At 39.2% G+C, this 11,519-nt stretch overlaps 1 protein-coding gene across 1 annotated transcript; it reads left to right on the top strand.

Moving 5' to 3' along the window:
* The first annotated feature begins 628 nt into the window (after positions 1 to 628).
* Positions 629 to 10,862, top strand: Alg10 (ALG10 alpha-1,2-glucosyltransferase). Its single transcript, XM_050129480.1, has 3 exons — positions 629 to 1,495; positions 2,792 to 2,989; positions 4,478 to 10,862. Exons 1-3 carry the CDS (start codon positions 1,325 to 1,327, stop codon positions 5,531 to 5,533), a joined length of 1,425 nt encoding a protein of 474 aa, XP_049985437.1. The 5' UTR covers positions 629 to 1,324; the 3' UTR covers positions 5,534 to 10,862.
* The last annotated feature ends 657 nt before the right edge of the window (positions 10,863 to 11,519 follow it).

Genomic DNA, 11,519 nt, shown 5'->3' with positions numbered 1-11,519 from the left:
GTCCTAATTGTGTGTATGGTCAGGATAGAGCAAGCATTCTGGGTCTGAGGTCAAGTGGTTGTAGTCTAAATGATCTGAAATGGTCTCAGATTGTTAAGTTTACTTCAGTCATTAGAGAGGAGATAAAGGGTGGAGGGGAGGTAAATAACACATCATCATGGAATTTAATTCCGGTTATTTCTACTAGGAGAGGGGGAATGGTGCGTCCAGTTTTGAAAAGCTTTCCATACATTGGCAGAATTAGCTATGCCTCAATGAAAGAACCGAACTGACGATTCCGAGCTTTACACTTTAATACAAATCTCAACTGCTCTTTGAGATGTGTGGCTGCCAAAAGCAACCTGAGATTAGCAGAACTGTTTTCCAACAAATCAAACCACACTCAAAGCGTACTTTATCTTCAGTTTTCTTCAAATATCTTCTCAAACTTCAGTCTCAACTCCAATTTCAGAATGAAAGTATTATGTGAAGACTACCTAGCCTACAACTTTATACATGTACCATTTTGAGACCACACAGTTAAATAAATATTCCATAATACCACACGTTAAGGTACTTAAGGTCACATGTTAGAACGCACTAGAACAGAGATAGATATTAATGACTTTATTGTTTATTTTAAAGGAAGGATCTTACACTGTATCCCAGGTTGGTCTGGAACTAGGAACAATCCTCCTGCCTCAACCTCTCAAGTGCCTCGACTACAGGTCTGAGCCAGCACCCACCGCAACAGTAACTAAAATGATAAGCACAAGAGAAGTATTCCTCATCTAAAACACACCAACTCTGAATGTTAATTAACTCAGTCTCTCCAGGAGTGGCACGTGGAAAACACTGCCCTGTGCCAATCAGAAAGCGTCAATCTTCACTACCCGCTAGAGACGGCAGGATGTCATGGATTGTCATGAAGGTTCTAGCAATTCATCTCACTGGCAATGGAGAGCATCAGTAACTGGAAAGAAAATGCAGTTTGGGAGCTTGGAGGTTAGAAAGCTTCAGCAGAGCAACAGAGGGCGCAATAACCCCTTCTCTCCGGAGCCTGCTGGCCGCTGCTCCTGCGCGCGAGCCGAGCCCCGCCCCTCCCTCTGGGCTCTGGCCACTCAGAGAACTCTGAGCAGAGTGATTGACAGGACGGCCGTCCGCGGCGTTGCGTAAGCGCTTCACTCCGGAAACGGTGACTTCCTTGTGCTTCCGGCCAACGCTCTCCCAGCATCCCTCGCGTGCCGGCCCTGCCGCAGCTCGCCCGGCCGCCGCCGCGGGCCTTGCGCGCTGGATTTTGAGCGCGCGTCTGCCCGGGGCTGGGCCCGGGACGCGGCTGCGCGGCATGGCGCAGCTGGAGGGCTACTACTTCTCGGCCGCCCTGAGCTGCACCTTCCTGGTGTCCTGCCTGCTCTTCTCCGCCTTCAGCCGTGCCCTGCGCGAGCCCTACATGGACGAGATCTTCCACCTGCCGCAGGCGCAGCGCTACTGCGAGGGCCGCTTCTCCCTGTCGCAGGTTGGTCTCTGCTGGCCCTGCCCCGGGCCGGGCTCCTCCCAACCTCTGTGTGTTTCCCTTTCCCTGTCTGCCCTCCCAGACTCAAAACGCGAAAGCAACTGGGTAAAGGCTGACTGTACCTACCCTGTAGATCTACGGCGTATTTGTTAGGCGATGCGAGAAATGCGGACCCCAAATTATAGCTCCTCTTGGCAGCTGACCAGTTTGCCTTCCTAAGTCCCAGGATTAGAGGCATGCGGGTGTCCCCTGGAAATACAGAAGACAGAACAAAACAAAACAAAAAAACACCCCAAACTTACTTCTAAGGTATTCCACTCAGTGTTTTGGACGCCTAATGGAGCCTCTTAGGCCACCAATGAGTGATAGTTTCATTCAAACTTCATCCTTGGATGTTTTTAGAAACTTGCTTTTGTCTAGATTAATTGGCAACTAGTCAGATTGCATCATTTAAAAAATATATGTTCAATTACATAAATATGCATCATACAGAGTTAAATGCCATATAGTCTCTCATGAACACAGTATGGGTTACTGCTTCAAAATATAAAGTCCGTTGAAGAAAATCCTGATCCCCTTTGCCATTTTAAGGACCACGAACCTGCAAAGTAATAGTAACTACAGTCTCTAATACAGAATGTATTGCAAGATGCCAAACAGGGCTAAGCACCAGTCCCAAACTAACAGGTTTTGTGTTTAGAGGTCTTGTTATGCAGTCTCTCTAAATACTAAAGTATCTAAAGATCGTTCAGAGTCCAGCTGTTGTTGGCCTGGCTTGTAAAATTGGGGCCGGTGCAATTTAGTCACAGAATACATGTTTCCTAAAGAGCTAGCCTTGGAAAGTAGAAACAAATTACAACTTACTGTCTGTTGCTTGATGATACCTTAATAATTCCGAATGGGTTTGAGACAGGGAGCAAAATGGTTTCTTAGAATGGACTGCTGGAGCGGTGGCTCAGTGGTTGGTAGCTCTTGCTGTTTGGACTGAAGACCAGATTTCCCTTCTCCCACATTGAGCTGCTCACTAACCATTTGTAACTCCAGTTCCAGGGGACCCAGTGCCCTCTCTGTCTTCCACAGGCTTGTCTATGTTGCACATACTCAGATGTGTGGGAACACACATTCAATCTAAAACCTAGAACTTAAAGACATCTCATCTGCCAGGATTTATTTATTTATGCCATAGAATGTCCTCAACAAGTTATTCAATATTGGAACAAATGAAAACTGATTTTTGACACACTTGTATCAATGGAGTCATTGTTGCTTCAGCTTTACCGTTGGTCTTTTCTTTTTAAGTGGGATCCTATGATTACGACGTTGCCCGGCTTGTACCTGGTGTCAGTTGGAGTGGTCAAACCCGCCAGCTGGATCCTTGGATGGTCTGAACACGTTGTCTGTTCCATGGGAATGCTCAGATTTGTTAATCTTCTCTTCAGTGTTGGCAACTTCTATTTACTGTATTTGCTTTTCAGAAAGGTACAACCCAGAAACAAGGTATGTACAGAATAGAGTTATTGCAAGTTTCTGTGCAGTCAAGTCACAGTTATATAAGATGGAGGAAAATGTCCAACAGTTTTTGTAGGTTTTACAAAGCTAAATGGATGCTCTCTACTTTTATGTAGAAGGTGTTTATATTTCAATATGGGAATAGCTTTATTTGAAAATCTAAAGGTGTTTGTTAGCAAACCAAACCAGTTTAATAACTCCATGCTTTCTCTAGGAAATTAGATAGTCTAATGAATCTTAGCTGAGGGAGCTGGATATGACTTCATACGCAAGTCTTAGAGTTAGGTTGCCTGGGTTTAAATTCAGTCCTGGCTACTACTTATATGAACGTGAGCAAATTACTCCTTTATGATTTTATATTTTTATCTATTTGAAGTAATTTAAATATCAACAGTAATAATACATTTTGTCTCATTGAATTTGTATTAAGAGTAAATGAGCTTGCTTAATAAAGGGAGGTTGCTTAGGCTAGTACCTAGTGCAAAGTTTTAATAAATGTTAACTATGGCAGACCTGTGACAGAGTACTTTGAGTTTTACAATTTCTCCCTTACTAGTTTTAATTATATGTTTGTAAATTGCAGTTTCTGCTATTTAATATTTTGTATAAAACTGTTTACAGTACACAGGTTTGTCAGACGCAACAGGATGTATCCTATATGTGCCAAGTTTACAGGCTGTTGTGGGGCTTTATCTATGGAGATAGGGTCTCACTGTGCACCCTGCTGACCTCAAACGCTGTGTGGGTCTGCCTGTCCTAGAACTATAGACATCCACCGGCCTCTGCTTTTCAAGTTCTGAGTTTAAAGGTGTGTGTCACCACACCTGACCTGAGGAGGGCTTTTGTCGAAGGGTTGGCACAGACTGTGTGTGACAGAGTTAAGTGAAGGATACAGGACAGAGAGATTCAGAATAGTTATTTCTGAAACTACCAAAGAAGCTAAAAGAAGACATTTAGTTTAGAGTAGGCCTGGATTTTTTAGGAAAAATTTCTTGTCATTTCATTGTACAAAAAGTAAGCTCACTGGGCAGGGTGAGGAATACTGTTTACACATTTCAGTTTTCTCTAGTGTAGAGGTTTGAAGGGCTGTCCTTAAAGAACTGGGTGAGATGGGCTGAGACCCCGGTTCAAGGTTGCAAGGTGACGTAACTGTACCATCTTTACTGTGTTCTGTTCTTCCCTGTGTTCCCCGTGTACCTTAGTCCAGGGTCTCCTATTCAGCGACCCCCTAAAGAATTTGTTCAGTGATTCAAAAATTTTAAGCTCTTAAGAGGTTTACACCATTAGTATTTTAATGGTTCACAAGCTGATTAATGTAACTGGAAATTGCCAGAGGTATTACACATGGTGTTGCAAAGTCAGAAATATGCTTTATTTGAATTAAACTGCAGTGAGTTTTTAAATAAATCTCTATTAATTCAGCAGAAATAGTGTATTTATTTTACCCTAAAAATATTTTTTTCTTTTTCCTTCAAGGCTTCTTCAAGTATCCAGAGAATCTTGTCAACATTAACCCTGGCACTATTTCCGATCCTCTATTTCTTTAACTTCCTTTATTATACAGAACCCGGGTCTGTGTTCTTTACTCTTTTTGCCTACTTGATGTGTCTTTATGGCAATCATAGGACTTCAGCCTTGCTTGGGTTTTGTGGATTCATGTTTCGTCAGACCAATATCGTCTGGGCTGCCTTCTGTGCGGGACACATCATTGCACAGAAGTTCAGTGAGGCCTGGAAAACTGAGCTGCAGAAGAAGAAGGAAGAGAGACTTCCCCCTGTGAAAGGACCATTTTCAGAACTCAGAAGAGTTCTTCACTTTCTTCTGGTGTACTCTATGTCGTTTAAGAACCTGAGTATGCTTTTCCTTTTGACCTGGCCCTACATCCTCCTGCTGGTTGCATTTCTTGTGTTTGTGGTAGTTAATGGTGGGATTGTTATTGGTGACCGGAGTAGTCATGAAGCCTGTCTTCATTTTCCTCAGTTATTCTACTTTTTCTCATTTACTGTTTTTTTTTCCTTCCCTCACCTACTTTCTTCTACAAAAGTCAAGACTTTTCTTAGCTTAGTTTGGAATCGTAGAGTTCAGTTCTCTGTGATTCTGGTAGTCTCGGTATTCTTTGTTTGGAGATTCACTTACGTCCATAAGTATTTACTGGCGGACAATAGGCATTACACATTTTACGTTTGGAAAAGGGTATTTCAGAGACATGAAATTGTGAAATATTTATTAGTTCCAGCCTACATGTTTGCTGGTTGGACCATAGCTGACTCTTTGAAATCAAAGTCAATTTTCTGGAATTTAATGTTTTTTGTATGCTTAGTCACTTCTACAGTTCCTCAGAAACTACTGGAATTCCGTTACTTCATTTTACCGTATATTATATATAGGCTTAACATACCTCTGCCACCTGTATCTAGACTTGTTTGTGAACTTGGTTGTTACACAGTTGTTAATTTTCTAACTTTTTATATCTTTCTGAACAAGCCTTTCCAGTGGCCAGATAATCAGGACATACAAAGGTTTATGTGGTAATGGCAGCAATATTTTGAATTTTAAAAGTAGACTTTCTACAACAAATAACTGGGTATGTAGAAGTGGAATTCCTTTTATATAAATTCAGGGAAGTTGAATGAAAAGCATTAAGTTTGAGGCCAGCCTAGAAGCCTGACTAATGATGATAGAGTAGCTAGCAGTTGTCTTGAGAAGCACTGGCGCTGCCGGCTTCCCAGGTCTGGGCACTTTCTGTGTGCACATGGAGGGTGCTGGGAAAGCCCCGCAGCCCTCGAACCAGGACATCAAAGAATTTGAAAACCATTTACAATGAACTAGCAGTATTTCTGAGTAAGTGGACAGTTATTGCAGTAAATATAGCTCCGATCTTAAATTAGAATGGATTTATAGACATAACAAATCATGAGCTAGAGGCTTTGGGATGTTTTTCTAGGAATCAGGTTTTTTAATTAAAAATGCAGAAGTAGGGAAGCCATTTGAACTAATTCCTAATTTGATGTTTCTTCAGGCCAAAGATAAACCCTGTTAATTAGAATACCTGTTACAGATAATCTTTCTGTTAACTACCTCGGGCTCATGTACAAAAATAACTGCAAACCTCGCGGCTTAGAACTTTCCCTCACATACTTAGAAGAGCCTCACCTGGACTCAGTGCTACCATAGCTCTCTCCTTCAGAAGAAGGGAGTCCATTGTCCCTGCTCAGCTCACTCCAGCAATTGTTTGGGGTGCCTTATATTTGGACAGGTCCCTCCAGTCTGCCTGTGTCTTCACAGGGTTGTTTCCAAGGGCTTCTTATACAGATAAGGCCTTTGGATTTAGGGGTCCTCTGATTCAGGCTGGCTTTACCTGGGGACTCCTGGTTATTATCTGTAAAACATTTTCAAGTCAGGTCCCATTCACAAGTTCCAGGTATACATCATCTTGTTTGGGGGAATGTAGTAACTTTTTAGGAGATGTCCTTGCTAAGGTCTTTTGAGTTAAAGTTTGTCTTTAACTGAGAGACCAAAATCAATCAATCAAACAAAAGAGGTCTGAATTCATATAATTTAAATTGTTCCTCTAGCCAGTCAAACCAGAAGAACTCAGAGGTGAGACGTCATTGGTTTAGCTTTATCTTATAATTTAGGGAACAGTATTGGATATGACTCTGGGATTTTTTTTCTTTTGGCTCTGTTTACTGTTTATTCATTTTATTAAATTCAAGTTTAATAATTTAGTAGAAGTTTTTTTCATTCAACTGTTACTTCATTACAGACACACAGACATTTGATTAGTTGTGTGCTGTGATTGTAAACCCAGAAATGTGAATAGAGTTTACTTTTTAGCCCAGTTTTCTTTCTGAGTTTTACACATGTACACATGCACACGCACGCACAAAGGGACCAAAAACTTTGCTTTAATTGTTGGATTATGTTTTCTTAGAGTTTTAAATATGTGTAAATTTGTATATAAGTTTAAAAACTACTTGAATAAAAGTTACACACGTAGTCCTGAGTGGTCAGTTAGCACAGACCATCACTTTTTGATATTTGAAGGTGACTCCAGTAAAACAGTGGTGGAGTTGTGAGCAGATCCAAAGGCGTCCTCCATTTCTGCCTTCACAGTGGATTTATTATGATAGAGAACTAAGTCCAGGAAGGTGAGATTGCAAACATGTGCTGTCTGCTGCTGCCTTTCATATCTAGGAACACTGAGGGGATGGAGGAAACACTTTGTCCCACGTGATGAAAGGAGACTGCTTTTACAGGCCCTTCTGAATTAGACATTGTGGAGGTCTACAGGGAGACAAGGGAGCAGTCTACACTGCTTTCCATAAGTATTGATAGTAGGACTTGGCATTCCAGAAAAGGAGGCCATGAATTAAAAGGTGCTATTTATTTTTCACTATGATTTAAAAATGGATGTATGTTGATGCTTTATAGGGTAGATGCTTGGTTAAATCTTCCTGGGCAGTTGACAATAAGATGGTCATTTGCTGGTGAATTTCTCAGTCTTTGTCACTAAATGAGTATGTGAGAGAAATGAGCTTCACACAGCAGGTGTCACCTTTGGTTATTCAAAATAGCAGGTTCGTCTCTGGAAAATCATTTCTCTTGGAAAGAGCCTTGTTTTTACAAATGTTATAAACTATATTTCTGAAAAAGTTTGAAACTTCCAAAAATTAAGTATTTTTACTTATTAGACTTAATTGAATTTGATTAATAAGTGATTATAAAGGGGCTCAGTAGTTAAAAGCACAAACCACCCTTGCAGGGGACACTAGTGTGGTTCCTAACCCTACACAGGGCAGCACACCAGCCCTGTCAGCTCCATCTCTAGGGGATCTCAGACCTCTGGCTTCTGCAGCCACCTGCACTCCTGCGTATACCTCACTGCCCCACACATAATTAAGTTAAAAATTCTCAAAGGTAGTTGTAGAAAATGTACCTCCTGCTGAAGGACTTGTGGAGCCCTGCGGTCTTTATCACTCCTTTTCCAGTAGGGTTGTTTTAACTGTCTCATTGGAAAGGCCTAGCCTTTAGCTTGAATAATCAAGTTAACCAGCTCTACCGTATGTGAAAATCCATAGGCATAGACTATCATTTCCAGATATATTAATAAGGGTTTGTGTGCAATGTATTTTGCTCACATTTATGCTTTCCCTGGGTACTCCTTTTATGGCTGTGCCTCACTAAATGATGTGGAAATAGTGTTCTTTACATAATATGTTCTAGTACATAATAGTGAAAGAGGAACTATTGTTCTCATAGTTACGTGTGTTTATCCTGTTATAAAATACCCGCTATAAACTAATGTTTATAATGTATTTCTAGTGTAAACTGAACTGACGTGACATTGTGCTTACTGATTGTCTAGAGAGAAGAGAAGGGATCCGCAGCTTTAATGTGGAGCTCCTAGAGAGCGAGCATATAATTTAGGTCCACCTCAGAACTACTGAGATAAAAAGAATATAGATCACTATTGTCTTCGAAGCAATTGGAATGTCTCTAAATGGTTAAAAAAAAAAGTGGACATGATATTTTACCTAGAGGAAATTAAAATAAGACTGTAGGTTGTACTTGATTTTGGTTCCAGAATAAAAAGACAAGTTGTTGAAGGACTGTTGTTTATTCCTGATTGCAAATGAGAATGTTATGTCTGAATTCTGGTTAGTATCTGATGTATGTCTTAACCCATTTCAACATGGATCCATACCCATTACACAACCATAAAGCGCAGAAATACATCATATATGTTGGGTAAATATATATTGGATGGAGTTTTCAGCATAGAAGCAAGCAGTTATCCTAGAAAAGAACTGTATTACCAACTTAGGAAGTAAATTGTGTTTTATAATGAGTTACCCTGACCCCTTTTCTGCCTGTTTTCTGAGTATTATTTCCAGTAGTATTTAGTATAGATATGCACATTTAGTGTGTATGTGCTACCTGATATAGGGTATGATTTTAATACTATTTGAAACACAGAGTCATCTTAATAATTATAGTAGAAGTATTGATTTGTGATACTTTAATTATGAAATTTCAGCTGGTTAGAAACATCTGGTGTTCAGCTATTTTACCTCTATGAAGGAATGAATTACTTGTATTTGGGTGATTCTTATGTATTTGAATTTGATGGCAATATGTTGTTGAGACATACATAATAAATTAGATATTGATGATATTTTTAATATACCCATGAATCCAGCACTAAATTCTGTGATGCCTGGAAGTTATTTCTAAAAGTAAATTTTGTGATAATTTGGTAATCTGATAATAGTCATTATTTTAAAATAAGATATTGATCAGTGGTAATTTGTTTGTTCCTTCAGCACTGTTAAACCAAAAGTAATTAGGGTATAATTTTAGTATTACATCTGTTTGCATTTGGAAATTTGAGTTTATTTGAGCCATGTGTTTATCACTGTTCAATATGAGTAAGAATGAAAAGAATTCCAGTAGTTGTCTTCATCTATTGATGATGTTTTGCTGTTGAGATTGATGTCTGCCGTCTCTCTACCTACCTGCCCACTACATGCTTTATCACTCGAGCCCACTCACATGCCTATGATGTAGATGCTGATTTTTTTTTTTTTTTTGACTGGTGGAGAAGCTGAATTCCAGCATCTCTGGTGACTCTCCAAAGTCCATTCCTTTTGTCATTGAATGTAAAGCTGTGAGCTTTTGCTATTCTGCCTCAATGTCGAACTTCATTAAGAGAAAATAGGGAGTGAAGTTTCCATTCTACTGGTCAGACCTTTTGTGTCATGTTGCTGAGAACTTACATGTTCCTGAAAATGTTAGAAGCTTTTCAGAGGAGTACAAGTAAAATGATAAATACTAAATGGTTTCATTACAAGACAAATTGTTTTAAAAAATTCTCGTTTTTTTAACTTGGAAAAAAAGCTCCAATAACAATAAGTTCTTAATTATAAGCATTATACATTCTACATTGCTTTAAATGTAATTCGGAGATTGACAAAAAGGTTTCAGCTCACAAGAAAAATGCCTTTGTTTTTAATTACTTGGTCCCTTCAGGGGTATTGAATTCCCCGCATAGGTTTTGTATTTACTGAAAACATTTCATTAGGAAGGTCTCAGTGACTAGAGAGAATAGATATGGCACAGTACCTTTGCAAGGTGTCTCACATCCTACCATTTTAAGCCTCTGGTTCCTGAAGCTGGTATTCTTTATGTTCTTTGGTAAGATAAATTCAAGTATTTCTTGAAGTATTTTGCCTTTGATATAGTTTGTTTCTAAATTAAAGTAGAACTTTTACCCCATTTGTGAAACAAATTTGAGTTGTGCAACGTAGCCAAAGGTGATAGAATATTTCAGTGTACCAGTAATACAGTATCTTATCTACATTTATATTCCTTTGTCAGTGAAAAAAAAATGTGTTGTGTTTTCCCTGTAGTTCTAAATAGGAAAGTACTGTCTGTATACATTTTTAATGAAGTTTTTGCCAGGTGGTGACAATGTGCTATATTTTGAAGTGTTCTTGTAATTTAACTTTTTTTTACTAGTCTAGGTTAAACTTTTTACAGTTTTGTATTTTGAACCACAAAGATTTATAATTATTCATCTTTATTATTGTTTGTTTTTTAGGAAGGGTCTCATAATCCAGGTTAGCCTGGAATTTGCAATGTAGCCAAGAATGACCTTGAACTCCTGATTCTTTTGCCTCTACCTCTGGTCTGCTGGGATTACAGGCATGCTGCACCAGGCCTAGTTTATGCAGTGCTGGGGATAAAACATACAACATAGAGCTTGCCTGGCCCTGCTTATTATACTGTGACTCAAAATGTTTTCCTGAGATACATGAAGTGAAGGTTAATGTAAAAATAAAAGTCACTTGTTCCATAATCATGTCTCATGGGTTTTAGGATTGTTTCCAGTAGTAGTGATGGGTTCGGAAACTGCTGTATGGCTACTGCTGTTAGGCTTTGCTTACTCACTGTATCTCAGTTCTCTGGTATTAACTCTACCCACTCATGGAGAAACTATGCCGAGAGAGATTATTTGTCTAATGTTACAGAGTAGCTGGTTGAGCTTAGGTTTATGACTAGGCAGCCTGAGCATAATCCCATGGTTGTTTTGCAGAGTGAGTAAAGGACACTAAACCTACCTTCACTTTTATAGCATTTTAGGGGGGAAAAATGCCATGGAACTATAATTAGACGAACTACTTTTCTAGCTCAGACAAGTGAGGCACACACTAACTGGCTCTTCTAAAACAGACAATCTTCCATTTCCCATGTGTCCATCAGTGCTTCAGATTGTTAGTGAACACAAAATCACAATGCAGGCTCAAGTTTTCAGCTCTATTAATTTACAAGGAAGCAAAGATCTTTTATCAAATACTGATGTAACAGCTTAAAACTTAATTTCTCAAAAAGACTCCTATTTTGGAAAAATTGTTGTTTTAAATGATCTGTGATTTTTAAATCTTTCTGAAAGAATTTGATCTTTGTTTTATAACTATAAATATATGTTTTAATGTGGTTTTTAAGGTTTTACATT

Source organism: Alexandromys fortis, unplaced genomic scaffold (assembly GCF_014885135.2).
Source record: "Alexandromys fortis isolate MF-2015 unplaced genomic scaffold, M_Fortis_MF-2015_v1.1 scaffold_28, whole genome shotgun sequence".
NCBI classification, from domain to species: domain Eukaryota; kingdom Metazoa; phylum Chordata; class Mammalia; order Rodentia; family Cricetidae; genus Alexandromys; species Alexandromys fortis.
This window is presented reverse-complemented; position numbering and strand designations above follow the sequence as displayed.

Excerpts from the sequence above, each read along its gene's own strand:
- Alg10 (XM_050129480.1), top strand. The coding sequence starts at position 1,325 with ATGGCGCAGCTGGAGGGCTACTACTTCTCGGCCGCCCTGAGCTGCACC. Across the intron at positions 1,496-2,791 it reads GCCGCTTCTCCCTGTCGCAG|TGGGATCCTATGATTACGAC; the intron begins GTTGGTCTCTGC and ends TTTCTTTTTAAG. Across the intron at positions 2,990-4,477 it reads AGGTACAACCCAGAAACAAG|GCTTCTTCAAGTATCCAGAG; the intron begins GTATGTACAGAA and ends TTTTCCTTCAAG.